We start from the raw sequence: 26,770 nt of genomic DNA on the forward strand, positions 1-26,770 counted from the left end.
TCTGGTACTATTCATCTAGCTATCATCTATCTATCGTGTACTATCCATGTATCCATCCATCCATCACCCACTTTATACTATTCACAAATATAATGCTATCTATCTTTTAACTATTCATCCATCTCTCAATTTTTCAGGCACTATGTATTTTTTTGTATCTATCAGTCACCAATTTGTTTAGTTCCATCCATCAAATTTATAATATATAAGTAACACATGATAGTTCCTCTTTGCAAAGACATTACATTAATATACTTTATAAGCTTCTTAAGTGGTTTGTTTTTAAATTCTCATCTCAGTGGAAACACCCCTAGACAAAAATCACGTCCGATCATAATAGTGCAAAAACCAAGCAGTTAGCATTAGTCTAGCTAGCTGCCTGTTACCAACTTGATGCACACCAAGCTGATTATTCATGGCAATGATCAACTTCTTTAATTTGATTCCTAATTGTGCAAGCAACAACTTTTCTCTGTCAGGATATTTTCATAACAGTGTTTGACTAGCTTTTGGATGTGCTGAACCATTTAAATAAGTGTGATTTCATTTGCTTCAAAGTTGATTTACTTTTTACAACTTTTAAGTGCAAAGCGGTTCAATGCAGCAATGCATGAAGTAACACCCTTTCCAAGCTCCTTAGACCATGAAGTAACCCCATACAAAGTTCTTTGGTCTAAGATATTTTAATGTGAATCCCGCCTTAGGACTATGGTATCTGCGGTGATTGGACGGTGTAGTTTTGAAAGAGAGCCTCCTCAGTTTTGGCTAAAGATAACATAATAGCTGTCTTGTACTGATTGTCATGATTTAACTTATATTTCAAATATTCTTAACCCTTCAATATTGTTACAATGCTGGGCTTTTACATTTTGTGTGTTTTTAATGTGGTGTTTTTGTTGTTCTGTTGTTGGTTTTGCTAACCCACCCAAAGACAGTGGATGACAATTTGCTTTTAACCAACTTGGAAACATATCAGCTGGTCTGATGAACACCAAACTCCAGAGATGAAATTTAGGTCAACATGGAATTGTGGTTGTTATGGGAATTGGCCAAACCCCTAACAGCCACTTCAGACTCACTTTGGGAGTCAATGCCATTCATTGACTCCCCTGGCCGATTGTGGCTCAAGAGTTGGCAGTTCGTCTTGCAATCGGAAGGTTGCCGGTTCAAGCTAATCTTGGACAGTTTCGGTCGTTGTGTACTTGGGCAAGACACTTCACCTACCGCCTACTGGTGATGGCCAGAGGGGCCGATGGCGCGATGTGGCAGCCTCGCCTCTGCCAGGGCAGCTGTGGCTACAACAGTAGCTTGCCTCCACCAGTGTGAGAATGAATGAATAGTGGAATTGTAAAGCGCTTTGAGGGTCTCGAAAAGCGCTATATAAATGCAATCAATCATTATTATTATTTCCAAAGTGAGTCAATTCCATAGACTCCCATGTTAAAATGTCCAACATAACAGCATAAACATGTTTACAGCCTTATACAAAAAGAGTTTTGATATTGTGAGAACATTCCCTGTTTACCTGTCATCAAGAACTTCTGAGCCAGTCTAATCTCGATTCTTCCACCAAAGCATCACCCAATTTTTTTGAGGCTCTGTGGAAATCAGAGACCACATTATATGCTGAATTTCTTTTTATAGCAGTTCTGAGTCTAATCAAATCTTGTTATTAACAAAACCAACAATACAAGTTTCAAAAAACACATTTCATGATTGCCCAAAGCCCAGAAATTGGGAAAAATATATTTATTTTATGTATTCTGGTTATAACAAATTGACAACACTCATCTACATTATAATGAAAAAAGCAATTTTAATGATATTGTCAGTTTGTTAGAGCTCTAAAGGTCTCAGCAAAGCCTTCACTTCCTGTTCTGTCGTAGGAACGTCAGTTAGGTGCTGAAGAAAAGGGCGTCCATGGATGCAGGTGTGGTTGGCGCCACCCAGCTGCTGTTCCATCCGCAGGAGGGTTTCCTTCACATCTTCTCTAGATAAATTTGTAGGCAGCTGCCGGGTAAGTCGGACTGCTTCACCCTGTGAGGGAAAAAATTCGAATTAAATTAAACAGCAAAAATATCACCGTGATGCTGTGTTCATTTTGTACTCAGAGCAGCTCTCACTTGTAGATAGTTTGTGACTTTCAATGGCCTACACTCCCGCACAGTTCTGGCTTTCTTGTGAAGAACTGCAGTCAGGATCTCCCTGAGGTCCTCCACACCGAGGAAAGGCACGCAGTCTGCCATTGCTGTCACTTCCAGATGTCTCTCGGCTGATGTGACGCCTGGCCAAAATAAGCAGAAAACAAGGATTAATATACTCCAGACGCTAGTACTATCTCCAGGAAAGAATAATAAATAAATATTGTGGTTTACAGCCGAACTGTTGACCAAGTCAAACAAGCAGAGGGCCAAATGGAGTGTTAAATGACTAATAGAAGCCCCAGCAGACTGGAAGGAAGCTGTCTTGTAGGGTGGAAGAATGATGGCTTCTCATTTCACGAGGAAATACTGCGAATCATGCACAATTTATTATTTTTAATACACAACTTTGGATGGTAAAAAAAAAGAAAAAAAAAAAGAACAAACCCAGAGAGCCAGGGACAATTTGAAATATCTGTGCAGAGAAATACTGCAGGGTTCAAATCATTCTCTATTCTATTAAATATTTATATGAAAATAATAGCTTAAAACAATAAAATTACCTACGGCAGTAACACATTTACTTTATATTCAGATTTAATTTAAAATATCAGAAAAATTATACACAAGTTTTGGAGGATATTTTCAAGAATATAACAAAAGCAAAAGAAACTCAGCAGATTTCGTGCACTGAAAACATCTTACATGCACCGCTGCCTTCAGTCCAAGCACACCCACAGAGGCTGGCAGTGCCAAATGAAAATTCCTGGAATTTTTTAAAGGGCAACCATTCTCATCACCTGCACACTGGGGTACAAACCTACTGTGAGACCACGCTGTCGGGCAGAGAGCCAATGTCAACTGAGGTGAACCATTCCAGCAACAAAAACAACCAATACTCACAGGACATTGTATACCCTCTGCAGGCAAATATTGAAGAGGTAACATCAAAGCATGGATGAACGAGGTTCAACTGAGGAAGTCATTCTACTTTACTCTGACATCATGTTTAAACATTTGCTGGGATAAATCCTCGAAGTCTTATTTAATAGTCTCATTTCTTTCGCTCATTTACAGGTCCACATTTTTATTCTCGGTCTCTATTAGAGTAGCTCTGAATGATTTACAGTTCAAAACAATATTTTGAACTGTAAAGTTGGGCTTGGTGCTGATGCTAAATTCATCTACTGCCTTAAACAAGACCCCATAGATTTGAACTACAGCCTGGATATAAAATAAAATATAAACATTCTGTGTCTAAAAAGTAAAGTCAACACTGACATGCCTTAAACCTGCAGTCTTTCCAATAGCCAGCAGGGAGCAACTCTTGACGAGCAACATTTTAGGAGCTGGTCTTACTTAAGGAATTTAAGGTGAGTTTAGGTGACGTGGAGGCAGAAGCTAAAGTAATATTCAGCCAATTGTTTTTCTTGAATATTAATAACCCTGTTTTTTGCCCCAATATAAAGACTTACACTGATGTTTTCAGTGTCAATAAGATTACTCATAGATTTTGGTAGTTTTTGTATTTTGCAGTTTATGGCCTTTACATTTAGTATGCTTGTAGTACACATTTGGTATACTATTATGTATTTTTGTGTGCCTTACTAGTCTACGCAACCACCATTGACTGTACTGTTGTTTGTCTTGGCCAGGAAACTCTCCCCAATGACAATGACAAAGGGATGCTTTTATAAAAGAAAGCCTCAAATCAGAAGTAACTGACCCTCTGGTATAACTCTCAAATGTGCACCTTAAACCAGATAACTTTTAAGCTGGAGTGGAAATGGCATCTTACTAATTTAGAAGATCATCATTTAGTTTGGAAAAATAGTTTGTTGCACTACAATAAAATCCTCCATAAAGCTAGAACATCTTACTATTCATCAGATTGAAGAAAATAAGAACCCTAGGTTTTTTCACCACTGTAGCCAGGCTGACAAAGAGTCAGAGCTCTTCATGAATTTATTCACAAATAACATTTTAGCCATTAGAGATTAAATTATTTGTAACCATCTCATAGATGTATGGTAAACCATTTCTCTCTGATTCATTTTTCTGAGTTAACTTCAGTGATTACTTTCTCCTAATCATCAACGTGTCTCCTAGACCCCATTTCTACAAGACTGCCCAAAGAAGTCCTACCATTAATTACTGTTTTAGTCTTAAATATGATCAGTCCATCTATTACTGGATTACTTACTACAGACCTTTAGTAATTCACTAATTAAAGCTATCATTTGACCCAGCTGTCTCAGCAACTCAAGCTAAACAGAGAGTCTTCTTCACACACTAAGGTTAATTATGGAGTTCCACAGGGTTCTAGGACCAATTCTGTTTACATTACACAGAATCTATCTGTGTAATGTAAACAGTATAATTAGAAGGCACAGCATACAATTTCATTACTATGCAGATGATACCCAACTTTATCTATCTATGACGCTAGATAACACACACCAATTAGTTAAGCTGCAGGAATGTTTTAAAGATATAAAGACCTGGATGACCTCAAATTTTCTGCTTCTACAATGAGATAAAATTGAGGTTATTGTTCTCGACCCAGAAAAGCTTAGAAACAAGATTTTAAGCCGATACTTGATTAAAACCAATGGATAGTATTTCCTTGGCTTCCAGTAACACCGTGAAGAACCCTGGAGTCACTTTTGATCAGGATATGTCCTTCAAAGTTCATAATAAACAAACATGTAGGACTGCTTTCTGTCGCAGAGTAAGGGTGAAAAACTAGTCAATGCATTGATTACTTTTAGGCTGGACTACTATAACTCATTATTATCAGGATGTCCTGAAAGCTTCCTAAAAAGCCTTTAGTTGATCCAAAATGCTTTAGCAAGAGTACTGACAGGGACTAGAAAGAGAAAGAATTATTCTCCTATACTGGCTTCTCTTCACTGGCTCGAATTTAAAATCCAGAATGAATTGAACTGAAGTAAACACAATTATGTTTTTGATGAAGTATTTTCAGTATTTATATCAGACACATTAAGAGAGGCACTCAAACATACCTGAATAGAAACTAAAATGTGAGGTTTCTACAACAGAAAAGGTGGTGGTAGAAATAAAACTTCCACAGGGAAGGAAAAAACTTTTAAAAACATTATTGTTAGGTCTCAGTGACCACTGAAAATTAGTTTAGATACTATTTGAATATCAGGACCACTTCCAAGTGCTGAGACTTGATTCTAGAAGGATTTTACTTATACCAAGATTACTGCATTATTTGGCTGTTAACATTTACCACAATATCTCACAAATTCTTCACCCTTTTCATTGTTGAAATGCATAAAGTTAAGTAATCAATCAGTAATTTTGGCAAGTTTAAAATGAACATTTGGAGGTTACTACTGAAAACTCTTAAAAAACAAAAACACTAGAATTGAGAATTTATTGTTTAACATGATAAACAACCTTGTGAAAGACTGGGTGTTTTTCATTTTACCCGCAGCTAATCCGACACAGAGAAACTCTGTCAGACATAATTGCCTGTAATCCCGTTACGGGGACTGTAGGTTTGACATTTCTAACTGCTGAACTATGACATTAACAAAAGCATGAGTCACAAAACAAGAAACTTCTTGCACACAACTTGTTTACTTAGTGGACTTTTTGTTTGCAATATTTACATTTTCCTCATGTAGCCTGGAGATTAATATTATTGAATTTTATCATCATCCTCATGATTTGTTCTTGTAATTTGAATTCTGTGGAGCTTCTGCTTTTATTTTTAGCACCCTCTATGGGTTATGTAGGTAGATTGCCAGGAGTGGTATTTATTTCAGGCTGATTGGATTTGTCAGACCCTGATGAAAGCTTAAAGTTGATATGTGTTGGTTTATTTTTTTCTTCCAAGCTGTTCAAAGAATAAAATTAATCTCTCTTTTTAACAGAAGCCAGAGTACCTGAGTGGTTTTCTGTGGTAATATCCTCATAAAATAATGTCAAGCAACTTTTCCTGGATTTATTCTTTGTACCTGGAGTGAGTTTGACTTTAAAACCATTTGCCACAAGCCTAGGATCAGAAAAGAAGGCGGCTCCATTCAGCTCCGGGCTTTGTTTCTCCATGCTGCACAAAGCCTCTGTGTATTCAGCCCCTCCAAGGCTTCTAAAAAAGAGAAAAAGAGGATTTTAACATACATACAAAAAACAAAGGTAAAAATGCTTCTTTCGTACTTAGCTCTCATATATGTGCATACATTTATACAAAGAAAGTGGCTGTGCACTTTGCTAGTGAAACGTGAGTGATACGTTACCCATCTGTTAACTGTATAGGGTTCTGCAGACTCGCTGCTGGAAGTATATTATTCTCTAGAAGTCTCTTAAACAGCAAAGCTTCCTCCACTCGAAATGGGTTTAACAACATGAGCCTCTGACCACATAAAATGACCCAGGCGCTCTGAGAGGCCAGCCGGTTTACAAGACGGAGGCCCTGCGGCGCTGCGCTGCTCTGGGATGAGAGGCGCTGAAGCTGCAGCCGCAGGGCAGCCACGCTGCAGGGGAGGGGCTGTGAGGGCTTAGGAGCAGGGTTCTTCATCTTCTTCTGAGGCTGAGCGGCGAAGAGCTCATCCAGCAGCTGCTGGTTGGACAGCGGGGCCTTACGTTTCTGACCCTGCATATGGCTCCTCACACCAGGCTCTCTGGGGCCCTCAGCTGAGGCCAACTTAGTCCTTTGTTCATGATGTTCCAGGTGTTTTTTTGCCTTCTCTTCATACCTGCAGAGTTAAACCAAGCCTTGTAATGGTAGTTATGGCTGTTTCTGCTATTAAATCAAAACCTCTTTTCTAAAAAGTGTGCATAAATGAAACAAAGAGAATGAAATGAGATCAGCATAAACGTGTATTTTTAGTTGAACATAGTGGAAAAACATGTCAAACATTGAAAAGTTGGGATGGGGCAAACAGAAGACTGTAAAAGAGGTGGTGGAGTATCTCACAACTAATGAGGTACAGGACTAGCCTGACTGGGTTGTTTTTTGTTGTTCTGTTTGTTTTTTAAAAGCATCCCTGAGCAGACAGGTCTTTCAGAAGTATTTAAGGGAGTATCTACAGATTGTTCATGAGTTCAACTAATTAGAAATAACTTTTCTTGATGAAAACAACAACAACAACAACAAAAACCCTTTTTTGGTCATATACAGTTAATAATATCATAAAAGATGGAAATGCAGAGCAGGGATGTCAGACTCATTCTGCTCATGACCAAACCAAGCCAGTTTAATCTCAAGCTGGCCAGACCAGTAAAATCATTATCTGGAACAGCTGTACATGTAATGAAGTCTGGATTCTGAACCATTCATTTACAAAACAGAGAAGAATAAGTGCAATTTGAACAATATTCTGTCTCAGTTTTTGATATTAAACAATTTACTGTGGTTACAAAGAAACACTACTTTGCTGTTATAAAGCAGGTTGTAGATAATGTCTTTATCTGAAAAAAGGCTGCAAAACTAACATAACAGACTGTAAAAAGCTCAAAAACTGTGCTCTGTCAATCTGAATATTTTGTACTTTGTGTGCCAGATTCAACACTTCAGCAGCTGGAGCTTTCAGCCGGATATAGTGAAATCTCTGCAAGTAGCAAAACTAAAAAACCAGTACCGAATGTTCACAGTATTCAGCCTTTGGAAAGTACATCATTAAAATCAGACGTGTGGTGGAAATCACTGCACATGCTCAGTAAAAAACAGGGTCAGTGAACACAGTTCACCACTTCTTCCATAAAAGTCAGTTAAAATTTATCCATATAAAGATAAAAATAAGATAAAAATGACCTATGATCTCTCTCGGGAGGAGATTTTCTCTCAAGAAGAAAATTAATTCTTGAACTATTTGCCTACACAATCATTTAAAGAGTGGTGAACTGGTCAAACAGTCAGCTTCTTTAGGATCCCAGCCTCTCTCTCAGTCTTTGAGAAATACCACATACTGTAAGCGATGAAAGCCCAAAATAAATGCTAAGAAAAGGTTTTCGCCCACACATTCTTACAGAGCAGCTCCGATCTTCTGAAAAACTTAGCTTCTCCAGGATGCTCTTTTTATTACCAATGACATTAGGAATTCACCTAACCAGCTCTGAGATATTTCATTAAAAAAAATTGTATTTCCTTTTTTTTAGCATAACACACTAAGTCGTTTTTTTGTTGCTTGTCACATCATTCAAATGATGTATATTTTTGCAAATCATTGTAATCCGCTTTTCTTTACAATGTACACAGCATCTCAAGGATTTTTTTTTAATGGGGTTATAAATTACATCATGAGTACCACTTTGTTCCCAAAGATCATGTTGAGAAGTTGACACCAGGGTACATTGGGTGCTTTCCTTAACAAAATAGTAATTTTATCAACTCCTATTTCCATATACTGCATCTGAGCATTTGGTCTGATGCTTTACCACCTCATTATTTAAATAGCATGTTTCACAAATTCATGTTAGCGTGCCACTTAAGTGAAAGGTGCAGAGTTATCTTATTTCACGGTTAAGACAGCAGTACAGTGAAACACAAGTCTGAACAGATGTCATTTTCCATATGCTCTTCCATACCTTATTAAAAGATCCTATAATCTGCTGATGCACACTTTCCAACCTTGCAATTACTTTAAATTGGTATGCAGCAATCTTACATAATTGGGTTCAAATGTTTGCAACACAGTGTAATGTAGTAGCTCAGCAGTTAGAAATCAAATTCTGACATGTACGAGTGCATCTGGGACAGTTTCTAAGTCACTAATGACAAATTGACAAATGACTGAAAAGTACTGCACACGTTTAATGCAAACCTTGAGCCAGGAGGATGACAAACTATTCTACCAATATTACCGTCACTGGAACAATAGGTCAATAATAGCTTAAGGGTTTAAATCCCGGCCAGGGAATGCATCCAGTAAGGGTTCCCCAGGCTAGGACCTGCCATGCTACTCAAGGTTACTTTGGAACATGATAAGAGACTTGTAACTGAAGCCACGCTAGCTCAGGCATCACCCGGATTAATAAGGTCTGGGTCAGGAACCAGGATATACTGATGAAAAGTGTGCTTTTGGAACAAGGCTATGGCATAAGCTGGCATGGGATGACAATAGGGAACTGTTGGAAAGATACTTTGAATGCAACTCCAGTTAAGGAGGAAAATGAATGGGAGAGTGACCCCCAAACTGGGAGAGTGGCTCCAACAGATTCCAGGAATGAGATGTCCAAAAAAAGCATAGTCCCAGGAACAGTAAAGATACTGCCCTAGACACTCAAGTCCCCAAGCCCCTGGTAGAGGAACTGAGATTGAAGGACAAACAAAGAGCACCCGGAGGGCAAGTGGGGAATTTTTTTAAATGTATATGCACATTTTATTTCCAAAAGTATTTGCTTGTGTACCTTCACACGCATATACACCTGAATGGCATCTCATTCTTAATCCACAAAGTTTATAATAATGTGGGCCTTTCATTGCTAAGATAACAACTTCAACCCTTCGGGGAAGGTTTTTCATAAGGTTTAGGAGTGTTTACTGGAATTTTTGGAAATTCTTCCAGAAACACATTTGTGTGGTAAGACACTGATGTTGGTTGAGAAGGCCTGGCTCAGTCTCCGCTCTTATTCACCCCAAAGGTGTTCTATTGGGTTGAAGTCAAGACTCTGTGCAGGCCAGTCAAGTTCTTCCTCACCAAAGTCAGTCACCCATGTCTTTATGGACCTTGCTTTGTGCACTGGTGTGCAGTCATGTTGGAGCAGGAAGGGACCATCTCCAAACTATTCCCACAAAGTTGGGAGCACGAAATCGTCCAAAATGTCTTGGTATTATGAAGCATTAAGAGTTCTTTTCACTGGAACTATGGGGCTGAGCCCAACTCCTGAAAAACAACCTCACACCATAATCACCCCCTCTACCAAACTTTACACTTGACACAATGCCAGTCAGACAAGTACCGTCTCCTGGCAACCAGCAAACCAAGACTCATCCATCAGACTGCCAGACAGAGAAGCGTTCATCACTACAGAGAACGTGTCTCCAATGCTTTAGAGTCCAGTGGTACCGTGCTTTACAGCATTGCATCTGACACTTGTGTTTGGTAATGTAAGGCTTGGCTGCAGCTCCTTAGCCATGAAAACCTTTTCCATAAAGCCCTCTATGCACATGTCAAGGCAGACGAGCTAATCTGAAGGCCATATGAAGTTTGGAGGTCTGTAGCGTTTGACTTGGTAGAAAGTTGGTAACCTCAGTGCTTTATGCCCCTCAGCATCTGCTCTATGGTTTTATGTTTTCTACCACTTTGTGGCTGAGTTGCTGCTGTTCCCAATCACTTCCACTTTCTTATAATACCACTAACAGATTACTGTGTATTATTTAGTAGCGAGGCAATTTCACGACTGGACTTGTAGCACAGGTTACATCCTATCGTGGTACCAAGCTAAAATTCACTGAGCTCCTAAGAGCGACCCATTCTTTCACAAATGTTTTCAGAAGCAGTCTGCTTGATTTTATACACCTGTGGCCATGGAAGTGACTGGAACACATGAATTCAATGATTTGGATGAGTGAATACTTTTGGAAATGTAGTGTGCAAGTATTTTAACCCTTTTTGGATGAATATTTAATGAGACTATCTTCTTATATCTTGTATCTTGCTGACAGGTATTTATATTTTATAACTTATTAAATAATGCGCATAACTGGCCAAGGACTGCAAAGAGAGGTAAGAGCTAAGGCAATTTTTTCATCTTTTTGTGCATTATCCTTTCAAATTCAAGAATAAAACTAAACATTTGCTTTTTTTTCTGTTTATTTATTTTAACATATCCGTCCTCATCTAACCTTCATTAATGCCAATCCTTTGACTCTGAGGGGAGCCGGGGTCAAACACAAATGCTCATTACCTCCATGTGTGCTGCGCCAAGTCTGCCCTTGACTAGCCAACTATGTGTCAGTCCTCATGCCACTTATGCGGTGTAAGTGTAGGTGAGATTTTTAAGTGGACAAAGGGACATGTGCGAGTCTAGAAATGGTCTCTAATTAAAATTGAGTGAATAGGAGTTTATATCAGTGAGTATAAATTAAATCAGTAGTTAATGCCTGTGTTTAGTCGATATGCATGGAAAGAGAAAACAAACTTGAAGCTTTAATTTGCCAAATTTAAATAGAAATGAGATGTGACCCTCTGGACAGACCAAGAGGGGACATATCATCATTAGGAATACCTGTTGCACTACGGAAATCTATGTTACCTCACCCACTATTAGGCAAAGTTGTGTGGAAATTAGAAATACAGCTCGTATCAATAAAATTTCCACAGCAGGCCTCTCACATGCAAATGGCAGGTCAGACTTTCCTCTCTTCCATCTCTGCCTTGCAAATAACAAGAGATGGAAACTCAGAAAGGTGAAGGTCTGGAAACTCACTTCTTACGGTCTTCCTCCCTCAGATTTTTCCACCTCTCATGGATAGCGACGCTGATGTCCTGCAGGCTGGCTGTGGGTTTCTCTCTCAGGACCTCAGCTCTGGCTTCCTTCTCAAAAATAGTGACAGGAGACAGCGGTGCCCTCATGGTGCGGTTGCTGATCATGTCATAGGCTGTCAGGGCAGCTCGCTTCTCCGTGATGGCATTTAATGTCTTTTTGCTTGAGCTGCTCTCACTCATGGCCTCATCTGGGACAGAGTGATTCTGCTTTGTAGGTCGATGAATTATGACAGGCTGCAGGGGTTCTCCTGATACCGGGTCAGTAAGAGCGGTCCCCCGGCTCCAGTCCTCAGCTGAAATTTGGACTTTGCTTATAGTTGCAGCTGTCATTTTATTGTCCACAAGTCTCTCCGGGGATTTGCTTGCTGGCTTTGTCACCGTCTGAGACATTTCATCATCATAAAGAGAAAAGTTAGACTCAAGATCAGCTGGAATCTGGTTTACAATCCAGTCATCTGCTATAGAAGAAGAGGAGCTGCAGTTTGAGGCCTGGCGGTCCAGCGAGGTGTCAGCACTCGATTGTTTGGGTCCATCTCTGGGGACGCTATCATTGCTGTGACTATTCTCTGCATTTCGTTCACTGTCAGCCTGCAAAGGACTAGATGGCGAAGGAAATGGCTCAGAGCTGAGGTGTTTGTCAGCTGGGAGATCAGCGTTAGGCCGAAATCCATAGAGAGAAACCAGCAATGCCTCTATTGCAGTCAATACAGTCTCCTAAAAAACAGATGAGAAAAGGTCAATTTCCTTTCTCAGGAATCTCTACAGCCAAACAAATAAACTACAACTCACTTTGATTAAGTTTGAGCTTTGTGGTTACCTTGTTATGAAGAAGAACCTGAGTCTTGTCTGGTGTCAGATTAACGTCCACCGATGAAGGTGGAACAGAAATTTTAAGCATAAGGGTGGGATATCGATTTCTGGCTTGGTCGTCTGCATACTGAGCAGTATAGTGCTGACGCAACAGCTGATGGCCAATCACAAAAAAATAAAATTTGCAGAGAAACAAATAAACAAAAAGTTTTTAATCCATAAAAATGTATTTATTGATTGTTTTATTCAAAATGAGTTTACCTTCATTATTTCTTTGTGCTGGACTGGCCGGTTGTTGACAAATATAAATGTTTTGTCAGGGTTAGATGTGCTCGTAGAGGAGTAATCAGCTCCAGGCTTTGGGAAAAAGCCCTCCAAAAGAATCTGAGAAAAAGAAAAATTAGTTATCCAACACAAAGAAGGCTAATAAGAAAAGGCATGCCATGCATTAAAAACTAGAAATAAGTCAAACAGGAATAAAAATCCAAAAAGAAACAAAAGCACTATAACATCATTCATCTATTTTCCACCGCTTGTATAGGATGTACAGCAGTCTAAATAAAGATCTTGCTCTTCCCATTACCTCCCCAAGCTCTTTCAAGGTGATATGGAGATGTTCCCATGCCAGATGAGGGCGATCGTGGCTCAAGAGTTGGGTGTTCGTCTTGTAATCGGAAGGTTGCCGGTTCAAGCCCCGGCTCAGACAGTCTCGGTCGTTGTGTCCTTGGGCAAGACACTTCACCTACTGCCTACTGGTGATGGCCAGAGGGGCCGATGGCGCGATATGGCAGCCTCGCCTCTGTCAGTCTGCCCCCAGGCTACAACTGTAGCTGCCTTCACCAGTGAATGAATAGTGGTATTGAAGGGTCCCAAAAAGCGCTATATAAATGCAATCCATTAATATTATTATTAGATGAGATACATAATCTCTCCAGTGTATCACTGGTCTGCCCCAAGATCTTATACCAGTTTGGACATGTTACAAAACACCTCACTTAAAGGGGGTTTACAATGCTAACTGGTCAGATGCCATCTGGCTCTTTTCAGTGCGGAGGAGCAGTGACTCTACTCTGAGTTCCCTTCAGAAGAAGCTCACTTTTGCCATCTTATTCTTTCAGCCATCTATTGCTTGTGGCCAGGTGAAGGTAAGACCAACCAGGTTTAAGACATTGGCTTCACTTTTCATAAAGTCTCTCCTCACACTGTGGCAGAGGAGCACTAAAGCCACATTTCCATTTCGTCTCTCTCTAATTCTGCACAATTCTGTTGTCCATATATTAAGGTTATGATATTTTACGGGTTAAAATGATCAGACTCATAAAAGAGGACCAAAGTTCCCTCTTCTACATGCAGGCCTGTTTTTGGTGTTCAGCATTTTCCCATTAAAACTCAGCATCATACATGATGACCTTTCACCCAAAATCATGCCAGAGGAGGTCCTAATGAGCTAAAATCGACGACTCAGCATAAACCTCAACAACTGTACTTAAAACTCCATTATGAATGCAAGCTAGTAAGAAATTATGGAAAACTATTAATGTTCAGCAGATTGCGAGGAGTCAACAGCTATGCTTGTTTCCACATGGTCTCAGGCTCATTATTAGCAGCAGCGCACGCCAATGAAGTTAATAAATGAACTGCTGTTTCAGGTCAGGGCACACATGCGTTTCTCCATTTCTGCTCATTAGGGTCACTTTATGAGTGTACGAATGGCACCTCTGGCCCTAAAGGGCCTCGGCTATGTGTAGTCAAGCTGGCAAAAAGCGAGTGTCACATTTTGTTCTGCAGAGGAACAGCTCTTACAGCTCTCCCCTAGCGAGGCTGGAGAAATTGTCAACCCGGTCCCCTTGATCACTGAAGCTTTGTTCTTAGGGACAAGGTGGAGAAAAGTTCCCTTTCATTGCTACGGGGAGTAAGAGGAAAAGGTGAAAGGTTGTTCTCATAACCGGGCACCAAGCAGGAAAATAACAACAACAAAGGGGAAAATGAGAGAGAAACAGGGTGAAAAGGGCTGCTCCATATCTGTCAGAATAGATTAGTTTGGAGCCTGACAGCAGGTAGGAGCCACATGACACCTACCGTGACCAAGCAGAAAGTTACAGCTCGACGGTAATTCAATTACAATCTGCAGAGCAAAGCTTAGCTAACAAAAATCACTCAGCCCTCATCAGGAAAGAACTCAAGAGAAAAGGGCAAAGAAATTGTTGGCCAGCCACCAACTGACCACATTTGCTGGCTTGAGCCCAGGCGTTCATGATGAGGTTATTAGCTCACAATCGAGTATAACGTGCATGCTCCCATTTGCTCTGCAGAAATTATCCATCATATCCAGGCATTAAATGTAGTATTGGCAGCTAAGCCTAAGGTCCTAAGGTCGTAATCATTAATCATCACCAGTGCAGATCTGGTTATTTTTAACTTGTTTTCAAATATTTTCTTAGGTTTTTGAGCGCTAGTGTTGCATAACATTAGCAACACTGACTCTAAGAAGTCCTGTTATGCATGCTGCAATGTTACACAATATTTTAACTGATCTGGATCTCAGGATGTGTTTGTTGACATCAAGCTTTCAAGGTGAGCGAGGGGAAATTGTGCTTTTCGAACACAAACGTCTGCGTAATGAAGGGCAACGGGGCCACAGGAGAAACAGCATGAGGTTCTAGCAATGAGTAGATGTGTGCGCTTGAGGCGGGACAGGGGCAGTGTGCAGATCTGAACTCATGACAATCGTCCGTCAGGGTTCTGTGCACTTCATGCCGTCTCTTTTGTTGCAATATTAAAATGTGAATTTGGGACACAAAAGGGTTAACAACCGTTTGTGTTCATCTTGCAGAATCGCTCAGCTTTTCTCCAGTTTCTACAGCTTCCCCTTAACTAACCTCCGGTTGCTCCTGGTGATGGTGGCAAGGGATCAAGTTGGCAATAGCACCGGGCCCCAGCGTGGCGAGGAGGGCGCTTCTGTTATCGGCCACTTTGGCCTTCTGCCAAAGGACCACCTGGAACGAAATGACACCCGTCCACCTCAATGAGTCCTCGTCAAGGTTATTACAGTTTTTATTTATTAGCTTTGACAATTTAATTTTCGATGTGACACATTTTTAAAGTGTTTTGATATTTTTTAAGTGCTATAGTCTGTGTTTTGGTCTTTCCTATAAAACTGAATTTTTGTCAGGGCTGAGGCTCAAAAAGGTCAGAAAAAACGTAGGAAAAGAAGAAACAAAGGAACCTTTGGTAAAATACACATATATGCACATAACAATATAGCCAAACAATAAAGAGTAATGAAACAGGAATTCGTAGTTAATTTAGTCTTGCAGGGCCAAGTTGCAGGTTGTCCAATGGTAGTTGGAAAAGACAGAAAAAGAAGGAAAAGCAAAATAGGTCCACTGTACCAAAAAGCAAGTTTCATCGACAATCACACTGTATAAACCCCCTAATGCTGTGAAAACGTTTAACATAATGTAGTAATTAAAGCTTGGACAAAAATTAAAATAAATAAATAAATTTAAAAAGATTTCCCCACATAAATTTCTAAATGTGTAAATTTTTCAAATAAGTAATCAAGAAAAAAACTCAATGCTGTATTTTTAGCAGCACCACAGTTCAGAAAATATTTTAGGTGCAAAATATGTTAACATCAGTATGTGTCTACCAGTGAATTTATCTCCTGGGTGTTGATTTCTAAAAGCACACACTGTGTTGCAGGACGTGTCTCAGATATTAAATTAAAGTTGGCACCTATAAACGGATAACTCCTGTAAACAGTTCCTGAAGAAACTATGAAACATGACACAAGCCAAATGGCAGAGATGGAGATAAAGGATAGGGGGCAACTAAGTGCTGATTGCACAAAATGGGTTCAGTACCCTCCCCTGACGAACTCCAAATTGATTTCTATGAAAGCTATATGGTGGTCGTGTGCTCCCTTCCCTGACCTGCACCGCCTACACACTTCTGTGTACAAACTGGCTGCAGCCTGAAACTGAAGCAGAGGTCAAGTCCGCAGCTGCGATCAGCAACTTAACTCAGGCATTATAATCACCCAAATCGCAGCCACAGTCAGCTGTATTTGTGTTGGGGTGCCTGATGGGTAAGAGACGAAAATGTCTATGTAATGAAACAAGTAAAAATAGCTTAATTTTGGAGTTGTGGTGAACAGGAGATCACACAACAAACTCTTCTGCATTGCGGATACTCCTGACCACTCTATTCACAGAAAGCAGCACTTTCTCCAGGACTCTGCTCCACTACTACAGGAACATGCAATATTTCTTTTTAATTTACTTTTTATTTATTTCCTTGTCTTGAGTGTAACCACTGGTTTGCACTTTATTGTGAACCCTCTGTATTTCCATCCATGAAAACATCTCTTGATTGTAGACTTTGACTTTGTGTCAAATGATACATCCACCTCCTCATCTAACCTTCTTGACTTCGTACGATGTTATGAAATTGTATTTCTTAACCATAGAAATTATTCTGTGCTCAACCACACTTGTCTTCTGTAATCTTTCAGCCTTTTCGGTGTTGCTGGGCTGGCTGGTGTATTAGTTCTTTTTAAGCCACTTCTATAGCTTTTGTTCTCTCTAATAGATGGATTTTGGTTTTTCAGCCTATCGATGACTTCATTCACTAGCATCTCATTGGATCTCATATTGGCAGTTTCAGTAAAAAGCTACCAAATGCAAGCACTTAGAATACTTTCAGATATTTGGTCTTTTTGGACTGTCATGAAATAATGAGGGAATAGGCCTCACCTGTTCCAATACTTTTCTTAAATCCCCATTTTCCCTTCATACAATGTAATGTGTACAGAGGCAAAGCTCCAAAAAAGAAAAACATCCTGGTCCAAAAACTGCATATAGTGCTTTTTGGATCATATTTTTCCGACATATTGTCATCATACATTAAAAATACTAACTCTTACATGATTCTACATATGAGAACCAAGAGTTTTGTTCCATGTTGTCATACTTTTACCTATTTAAGCCATCCATCCATCCATTCGCTTCCGCTTATCCTTTTTCAGGGTCGCGGGGGGCGCTGGAGCCTATCCCAGCTGTCATAGGGCGAGAGGCAGGGTACACCCTGGACAGGTCGCCAGTCCGTCGCAGGGCCAACACACAGGGACAGACAACCATTTGCACTCACATTCATTCGCACATTCACACCTAGTGGCAATTTGGATTATCCAATTAACCTATCCGCACAAGCTGCATGTCTTTGGACGGTGGGAGGAAGCCGGAGTACCCGGAGAGAACCCACGCAAACAAGGGGAGAACATGCAAACTCCACACAGAAAGACCCCGCCTGATGTTGGAATTGAACTCAGGACCTTCTTGCTGTGCGGCAACAGTGCTAACCACCGTGCCACCGTGCTGCCTATTTAAGCCATTTTTTAATATTTTTTAAATCATATTTTATTGTCCCCTTTAGTTCTCAATTAAGATGTTTTATTTTGCTAGACTTACTAAACTATGTATTCTGATTTTTTTTCTTGTGTTTTTATTTCTTTTTTGATGTTTTATTTACATTTTTACTTAAAAAAAATCTTCTTGTCTTTTGGGACATTTTATGTTTTGAAATAGTTGAAATAGTATTTTACTCTATTTCTCCATGTTATCTTACTTTATTTAAAAATGGTCACCTTTTTTTTTTTTTTTTACTGCAACACAGGCCTTTCCAAATTTGGGGAATAAATTACTAAATATCTAAAATGGTACACTTCTAAATTATATAAAAAAAGACCAAACACGTCTCTGGTCTAAAACCAAATATCCCACAAAATGACTTCTTTTTACTTTTCAGTTTTTCACGCTGGAAAACATGCAACCTGAATATAACTAATGAGAATTAATAACTGTTGTTAGGTCAGTGTTTATTTATGATCCATCTCTTCACAGTTAATTAAATGACATTAGACATTGTGAAAGATGATATATTACTTAAGTACACATGTTATTTATGTTCAGTTAAGCTTGTGTTAGTCAAACTCATCCAACAATCAAATTGCTACCATTTGCTAAAAGAGCCAAACAAACGGCAACACATGTTAGGGATTCACACCTCTCAGAGCATCGATGTTTGCTCTTAAAGTAATTTGAACTATAGCATTCCCTGCAAGCTGTAATGTTCATGGATGCACTTGGTAACATTTTTCTTGCAGCAGCATCCAGAGGCACTGTGGCTTCAAGGCTGTAAATTGCCCCCAGACCAGGCATGAATTCAGTCCCTGGGTCTGGATTAATTTGTGAGTTTTCTTGAGAAAATCAAGATGACATTTCACATGATTTTTTTAAATTAAATGTTATATGCATTTGTGAAGTGATGACGCAAAGTATTTTGCAATCAGGGCTGCTGCCTGATTAAAGTAAATATCAATCACAATTATTTTGGTAACTCTGGCAATTACAGTAATTTTTCTTAATGCAAAAAAACCCAAAAACAAAACAGCCGTAGATAAGAGTGAGACAATAACCCTGATAAGACACAGACAGTGCAGGGAAAGGCATACAAAAACGTCAGAGCCTTTGTACTAGGAATGAAATGAGAATCGATATTATGATTATTTAACACAATCATTCTCAGAAAACAACAGTGGATTTATTAAACTTTGAAAAATAAATAAAAGCATTAATATATTATTATTAGACTTCCATGAGCTTTAATTGTAATTCAACTAAATAAACTCAACACTACATGAATGCAGTAAATCTGCTGCAGGCTAGTGGGAATGTGGCAGGGAGTGAATCTGGAATTTTGTGATCAGGGGAAAAGTAAAGGAAACGGATGTGCTAAAAGCTAAAGCGAGAAAATGATTGGAAAACTGAATGTAGCACAATAATGTTTTGATCTATATTACCTTCTTTCAGTAAAAGGTGGAGGGTAAAAATATAGCTGAAATTAAAATTCAATTAACTGCACAGGTAAAACAGACCTTCCAAAAAATCCCTGAACTCAGATCCAGATTGACTCCAAAAGCCCCACTTCTGGTCGAAATTTTAAGCAAATTTCTTCATAAATGTTTAAGTAATCTTGCTACCAAACAAATCAATCAATCAAACAAATATTAGAGCTCTCTCACTTAATGACATTTACCACTAAAAGGGATCCTCAAATATGCAGAACATGCTCCCCTTAAATTGTTAGACATGTTGTCTAACAATTTAAGGGTTGTGTGTTTGTCATTCACAGAGGTTTTGTTTCAGCAATTAGTTGCATTAATTATACTATTTTGATCATCATCTGACAGACTGTTGCATCACAAGTATTTGTAAAATGTCTGCAGGTTTTATTGTACATCATCTAATCCTGTTTAAAGATTCTCAATCAAACATTTCAGAACAAAAGATTGAGTTCGAGTTTCTCAGATGTGACGTTTTTATTAGTTTCATTTATTCTATGTCACCATTTCTTTTGTATCTTTTGGTTTTGGACTATTTTACTTATTTATGTACCTTGAAGCCAACACGGATCAAAATCTCTTTTCTTTCTCTTTAAGAAAAAGTACAATAAATCGTACAAAATAAGTCATTCAAAAGAGATACGTTAAGATTTTCTGACATTACTAGAACCAAAAAGGATGAACATAAAAAATAATAAGGCAATTAATCAAAGCTTGAGCTGTTTCTGTTTAAACTCGGCTGTTTGAACCTTACTGGAAACAAATATATTCTTTTGCATGTTTTTATTTTAAGTTTATTTATTAATGAGTGAAATTTTTATCAACCTAAATGTAGAAAATGTTCACTAGTCTTGCAGTGTTTCGGTTCGTCTTTCTCGCCTTGATAAAATCTTTAGTGTTTCTGGAGCGCCTGTAGAAGCTAAATGAAGATTTTCCATCACACGTTAACAATTTCACAGCTCACCGACTCGCATTAGCACTGACAAGAAACCAGCAGGAGGCCAGAGACAATTTCTGTCTTCAAACAGGTCGGCCAAGCTCCTCGATATTTTCCTGTAATTGTCCGTTTACACATCTGAGGACACAACCACAAGGACAAAGGGCAAAAGATGCCCGAACATCTTACAGCTGTAAGGAAATCTGGATGGAAAAAAGAGTTTAATGGCTTTATTACTTGGCTCTCTCTTCCAGTATTTAATAAATTTTTTGTTTGATTTTTGTTAATCCCCCAAAATGGACCAATATACTACTCAATAAAAAAATACACTTGTGCATTAAAACTAAAACACATTACTTAATGCATTGCATTGTCTTTGCACCCCCCAGATACAGTAGGAGGAGTGATAGTAATGGCATTAATCAAAATAGTGAAGACAACTTAACTAACTGACAATCTAACAGTATCTAACAGTAATCCTAAAGAGGTTTTCAGAGTCTTGATACATGTCAGTGTTATCAAGATGGCTACAAAACAGTACATTTATTTTCAAATCCTTAATTTAATCAGTCTGTCTTACTGAGAAAGAGAACTCTTTATCAATAGAGACCTGTGTATAAAAAAGGTAAACAACAACACAGAGAACACACACATGCTGTGTTTTCATATCTTTGTGGGGACATCTAATTGACATAATGCTTTCCCTAGCCACTTACCCTAACCATCAAAAAATGAATGCCTAATCCTAACACTTAGCCTACACCTAACCGTAACCTAATTCTAACCCTGACACTAAAACCACATTTTGAGTCTCAAAAATGCCTTCAAACTTATGGGGACTTATGGGGATTTTGTCCCCATAAGGGCTGTTGGTCCCCACAAGCATAGTAGACTTCCAATTTTTGGTCACCACTAAGATATGTAAACATGGTCTCTCTGACACACACAACCACTCTCACACTCTATACATGGTCACAAATAAAGTGAAAGAGCTGCAGATACAGCAGCTAGTTGCATCTATAGTCCCATCACACATACATGCCATATTAATATATAAAAAACTGAAGGGGATTTTCAGCTAAAGGGAATGTCATCTGAAGGCTAAGGCGGACACCTAGTGGTTGCATCAAGCTAAAGCTTTAAATCAGGGTGTTTGTATACAAAGGTGTTGTGTTTTTTTTGTAACCACAGTGGAATATGACTGATACTCATCTCCATCTTTACTTGTATAAGCGTCTTAATCACTTCCTGGCCAAACTTGCGTGCGACATTAATCTCCAGTAAAGCAGTAAAGAGTAATATGGTGTGACTATTAGGGAAAAGTGCAATGTTACTATTTCTGTGGTCTTAGTTTTGAACTGCCTGCTATGGGAATGGATCCATGTTACTTCAGAATTCATAAGTTTGCTGTTTGAATCAAGCTTCAAATTGGATTCCTCCATCTGCTGATGGAGGAGTCAAATACCACCCTCTACCACCATCTGCACCACTTATTGGACAAGCTTACTACAATACAATACCTTAAGTTCTTTATTGCATTATATTTTGATTTTTATTCATTAAATACATCTTTCTTTTTTCTATTTAATTGTAATAATAATAAGGTGCAATAATAACAATGTGCAATAAGCATACACTTATTCTTCTATTTGTGTTGTGTTGTGTTTTCAATTTCATTGTACTATTGTATTATGTATGACTGTGAAATGACAATAAAGAGTTATCCTATCTTATCTTATCTTATTTAGACCTATTTTATTCTGTTATTTTTTATTTATTTTATTAAGCTTCTTTACTTAACAGTTTTAATTTGTCTTGGTATATAAATCTATGTTGCTGTTTTTCTTCTTTCATCAATCTTTCTTTTTCGTTGTATTTTTATTTGCATTTTTTGTGGCTTTTTTTTAAATTACTTTAATATCTGGTGTGTGCTCTGCCTTGCCTGTATGTACTAGCACTTTGTTTTTAAAGGTTGTATATAAGTAATGTTTATTTCTCTTCTTAAGTTGTGTGGACGAGTTACTGACCTTATTGTGAACGAGCATGAGTCTCAGCTCCGGTTTGATAATGGCGTAGGCCATCAGCAGATCCTGCACCTTCTTCAGCTCCTCTTTGCACTTCTTGTTAGAAGAGAAACACTGACGTCTCACTGGAAGGTTCTTAAAAAGTTTCATTACACTCACTGTCGTCCCTGCAAAAGAAACAGAACAGAGTAGGTGACCTAAAATTATATTTTCATGCAACAATTAGAGTTGATAATATGGCAGACAAAAAAATTGCAAAAATTAAAAGTATGTACATAAATAAAATACTAAATGTATTAACACACCAAAAATAGCCTAAAAATTATATCTAAAGTAAGCTTAAAAACTGATGTAAACTGACATTTGTTTTCACTTGTTCTTGTATTTTTTTTACCTTTATTAAACTCGTCCATTGATTTATATTCCTGTTTTATTATTCCATCATTAAAGGACACTTTATACAATTAAACAATAAATAGAGTAACTAAACAGAGTATTTGTGTAATAGTAAATCTACTATGTTTTGCACAGTTATGGATGCAGACTTGCATTTTCCAATTTAACACACAATAAACAAGTGTACTTGTGTGATAGCATCACTGATTTATTATTTCCTATTTTTATAGATTTCCCTATTTATTTTTCTTTTTGTTACACATAACGAAGAAGAAATCCTTAAAAGAAGATTAAAAAGAAAATAGAGAAATAAATACACTTGAATTACTTCTATTTTATTTTTCTAAAGCAAATATAATCAAGTTAATCAATAAATGCACTAATCAATTAATTTCAAAATAAACTGGAAGTTAAACAGAGAGGAGAATAAGGAGAAAGTTTTTTGTTTTGTTTTTTAATTTTGGTCCTCCATACAATCAATGTATTATTATTATTTATTTTTATCTTTCTTTATTATACTCCAATTTTTCCTGACCTTTGCTCTTCTCTATAGCGTTTACCTTACTGAACTATTTTTGGTTTGTCATATTTCATTTTAATTTTTCTTATTGAGCTAACCTATTTAAGAACTTTTGTGATGGGTGGTGTTTGATGTTTTTAAATTTTTATATTCATATTTCCATAAAAGTAAAACACTTCTATTTTTCCAATAATAATTCACGAACAGCACTGTTTATAATGTGTCTGCTGGCTGATTTTGTAAACATCAATATTAAGTTTCCTGTTCACCGGGATTAAAATAAATTCTGCCCTCATATCTGAAGCAACTTAATTTTCGTTTTTTAGATATTTTTTAAAAAGGAAGTTTTCCTTGTTGCTCTGCTGTCTGTGCCGTACCTTGACCTAAATGAGACGGCTTCTGGGAAACAATTTTCCCTGTCAAGTCCATTGTGTACTGGGTGCTGATTTCATCCTCCTCTGTCTTTGTGGTAACAGCCACCTGAAGGGAAATGACACAAAACTTCAGTTTAGCCACATTGAGGTGTCAGCGGCTGTAATTTACACAGCACGAGTGTTTGAGTTTTAATAGAACACCTCAGCCACGGCGCAAATGGAACCCAGCGCCTCCCCTCTGAAGCCGTACGTTTCCAGATGCTCCAGGTCTTCATGTCTGCAGATCTTTGAGGTGAAATGTCTCACAGCCATCACAGGAGTATCTACAGTTTTGATTCCTTGCCCATTATCACGAACCTCTACGCGGTCCAGGCCAAAATTTTCCTAAAATGTCAATAAAAGTAGTGCAACATGAAGGGAAATCAAACTCAAAGCTGTTACGATCTGAAGAGTGACTGCAGCAGCAGTCAAAATGCTCTAATATTAATGATTTATTTTCACTCACATCATTATTCATAATCATTGCATCATTAATGTTAAATAAATATGATAATAAATTCAAGTAAAATACACTAACAGGGGTAATTAACTGGAGGAAATCAGACTGGTTACTGCATTTGCTTCTGCATGAATCAAGGTTTTTAAATAAATTAATTTTTTTCCCCTGTAACATTAGCTGTAATTAAGTACTTTACCAGTTTAACATCAATGCTTGAAGCTCCAGCATCCAGGGAATTCTCGATCAGCTCTTTGACAACATTCACCACAGACGTAATGACCTGGGAGCTGGACAGCAGACGCACAGTGTCCGGGGGCAGCTGCTTCATGACTACAGTTATCTGCTAAGGTGAAACATCTGGATTTAGTGGCACATCTAGTCACAAGAATAATAGGAGAATAGCTGGCCAAGGGATAGCCCTTATAAACATGCTCCTGATCTTTCTTTTGATCCCTTGCAATAGTGGGTGACACCACATATTTGATTCGGCAGAGTATTATCCTGGATGTCCCCAAAAAGAGGATTTGTGTCCTCTGACCAATTTTATTGAATGTAATATTTATATGATCTTGGTTATCCACATTTTCAGTGGTGTCAGACTGCTTTAAGCTCATCAGATACATGCAATCTGCGCTGAAGTGGGGTGGACAAGTTCATAAAATTGTACACAAACATATAAAGAAAAACGTGTCCAAGTATTTCCCTTTCTTTCAGTGTACAGTACAAGAATATTCTTCAGTTTGTCGACACTCACTGTGTATTAGGGGCATGCATGATTCAAACTTTTTTAGTTTATTGAAGTCACTAATTAGATTTATTGTATTTATGTGATTTTTAAAAATCAGGAATCCTGTACAAAAATCTCAACCCAGAAACCTGCAGGTTACTCCCTAACTTCTTACACCTCCAGTCTTTATTTTAGCTGCCTGCTCAAACACAGCGGGCCATCCCATGTAAGTGTTTATGAGTTCAGTCTCTTAACTTCTCTACATGAAACCCAAAGAAACGCTGAACCAGCTTCAGTGGACCCTCCTGCAGTTAAAATCTATACATGGAAATAAGAGCAGATATTTCAAGGGGACATTTTATCTACATTAATTAACAACTCTGCCTTGATGACTGTAGACGGAATCCTTAACTTTTCAGGCGCTTCTGCCAGAAATACTCGTTTACTGCTGCTGATTAAAGAAATAGTATTTACGGTTTGTAAAATTGGCTGCTCCTTGATACATGAAAACGTCCTTTTATATCGATGAATTAGTGATCACAGCTAACAGTAATTTACCAGTAAAGGCAGTCAAAAAAGCAACGGCACTAAGATATATTCACTTCATTTAAAGCACAATTTATCCACATTTCTTTAAACACAAAATGAAACTGTACTTTAAGACTAGCTAACTGCTCTCCACACCTCCTTTAAGCTGCTCAGACTTGCTAGCTCAGATTTAAATTTCAATTTTAGTTCAAACTTACGTACAGATGTTACAAAGCCATAATTAGCTCAATAAAGCGGCTAAATAATACTAACATAAAACTGCTTCTCTGCTTCAATCGTTCATAACAACAGACACGGAGAACCACAGGCGGAAGTTACTGTTTTCCCGCCGTCCCAACCCCCTTCGCTGCATATTGATTGGCTATAAGTCAGGCGTAGGCGGAGTCTAAAGAGCAGTCTGCCCGGAGTTAGAGCTGGCAGTTTTGGGCATTGTTTTTCTTATTTCTCATTTTATTTACAAGAAATCTAAAAATCAGTCAATTTGTCTGTCGCACCATCTGCAAAACACAATTCATAGCAGGTCTCACTACCATCTTCTAAACGGTCCCTTTCACTCTTGATGTTATTCTCTGCACCTCTGCACCTGTGGCAGCTAACACAGAGAGACAGACAACCATTTGCACTCATACTTATGGGCAACTTATAATCACTTGTTAACCTTACCCCACTAAGTGGTTGTCTTTGGACTGTGTGAGGAAGTTGAGGTACCTATTTAGACATGGGGTTAACATACAAACTCCACAGAAAGACCTTCTTGGTGTTAGGCAACAGTGTTAACCATCATGCCACCCCATATTAAATTAAATTAAATTAAATTAAATTAAATTAAATTAAATTAAATTAAATTAAATTAAATTAAATTAAATTAATGTTACCTGCTTGATGTGATGTGACATCCTGTGTGCAGGGATAAGAACAGGCATGCCATTTGGATATTTCTTTATTTTTCATTTTTTATGTATTTTTGATTGATTGATTGATTGATTGATTGATTGATTGATTGAATCTTTATTTTGAACATGTTGAAAAAGTACAACAAAATAGAATTAAAAGAGACAAATGAACAAAGCAAAACAAAAGGAAAACGAGCAACCACAACTCCAAATAACGTTCATGTTCAAAAAGGAGCAGGAAGAAGCATAAGCTTATTTAATCCCACCCCTTTTCCACTATCTAGTATCAATAGACTACAGAAATACCTCCTTGCAATTACATTATATGTTATGTGTAATTTTTTTAATATATATATATACATATATGTTTCTATCTATCCATACATACGTATATACACATACGCACATATACACATTTTCAATAACCCCATTAACACCTCAAGGATACACAACCTACAAATATATATATTTATATACCCATACCAACATACCCGTGCACCCGCACACACATGAAAATATTAGACAAGAACAC

The 26,770-nt window shown here is 38.1% G+C and overlaps 1 protein-coding gene across 6 annotated transcripts; it reads right to left on the reverse strand.

Moving 5' to 3' along the window:
* Nucleotides 1–1,716: 1,716 nt before the first annotated feature.
* On the reverse strand, nt 1,717–25,687 carry pms1 (PMS1 homolog 1, mismatch repair system component). Of its 6 annotated transcripts, none has more exons than XM_085384166.1 (13): nt 25,598–25,687; nt 24,266–24,412; nt 23,772–23,954; nt 23,574–23,676; nt 22,284–22,447; nt 15,295–15,411; nt 12,677–12,799; nt 12,423–12,569; nt 11,547–12,319; nt 6,413–6,871; nt 6,134–6,264; nt 2,124–2,284; nt 1,717–2,037 (listed from the first exon to the last, which is right to left on the reverse strand). In XM_085384166.1, exons 2-13 carry the CDS (start codon nt 24,395–24,397, stop codon nt 1,837–1,839), a joined length of 2,694 nt encoding a protein of 897 aa, XP_085240292.1. In that variant the 5' UTR covers nt 24,398–24,412; nt 25,598–25,687; the 3' UTR covers nt 1,717–1,836. The 6 variants fall into 6 exon arrangements, with proteins under 6 accessions (XP_085240292.1, XP_085240295.1, XP_085240293.1 ...); XM_085384169.1 differs by having other exon boundaries at nt 24,266–24,409; nt 25,598–25,686; XM_085384167.1 differs by having other exon boundaries at nt 24,266–24,409; nt 25,547–25,657.
* Between the last annotated feature and the right edge of the window lie 1,083 nt (nt 25,688–26,770).

This window comes from Rhamphochromis longiceps, linkage group LG16 (genome assembly GCF_057381845.1).
Source record: "Rhamphochromis longiceps isolate RC_006_pf linkage group LG16, R_longiceps_female_GT1.1, whole genome shotgun sequence".
NCBI classification, from domain to species: Eukaryota; Metazoa; Chordata; class Actinopteri; order Cichliformes; family Cichlidae; genus Rhamphochromis; species Rhamphochromis longiceps.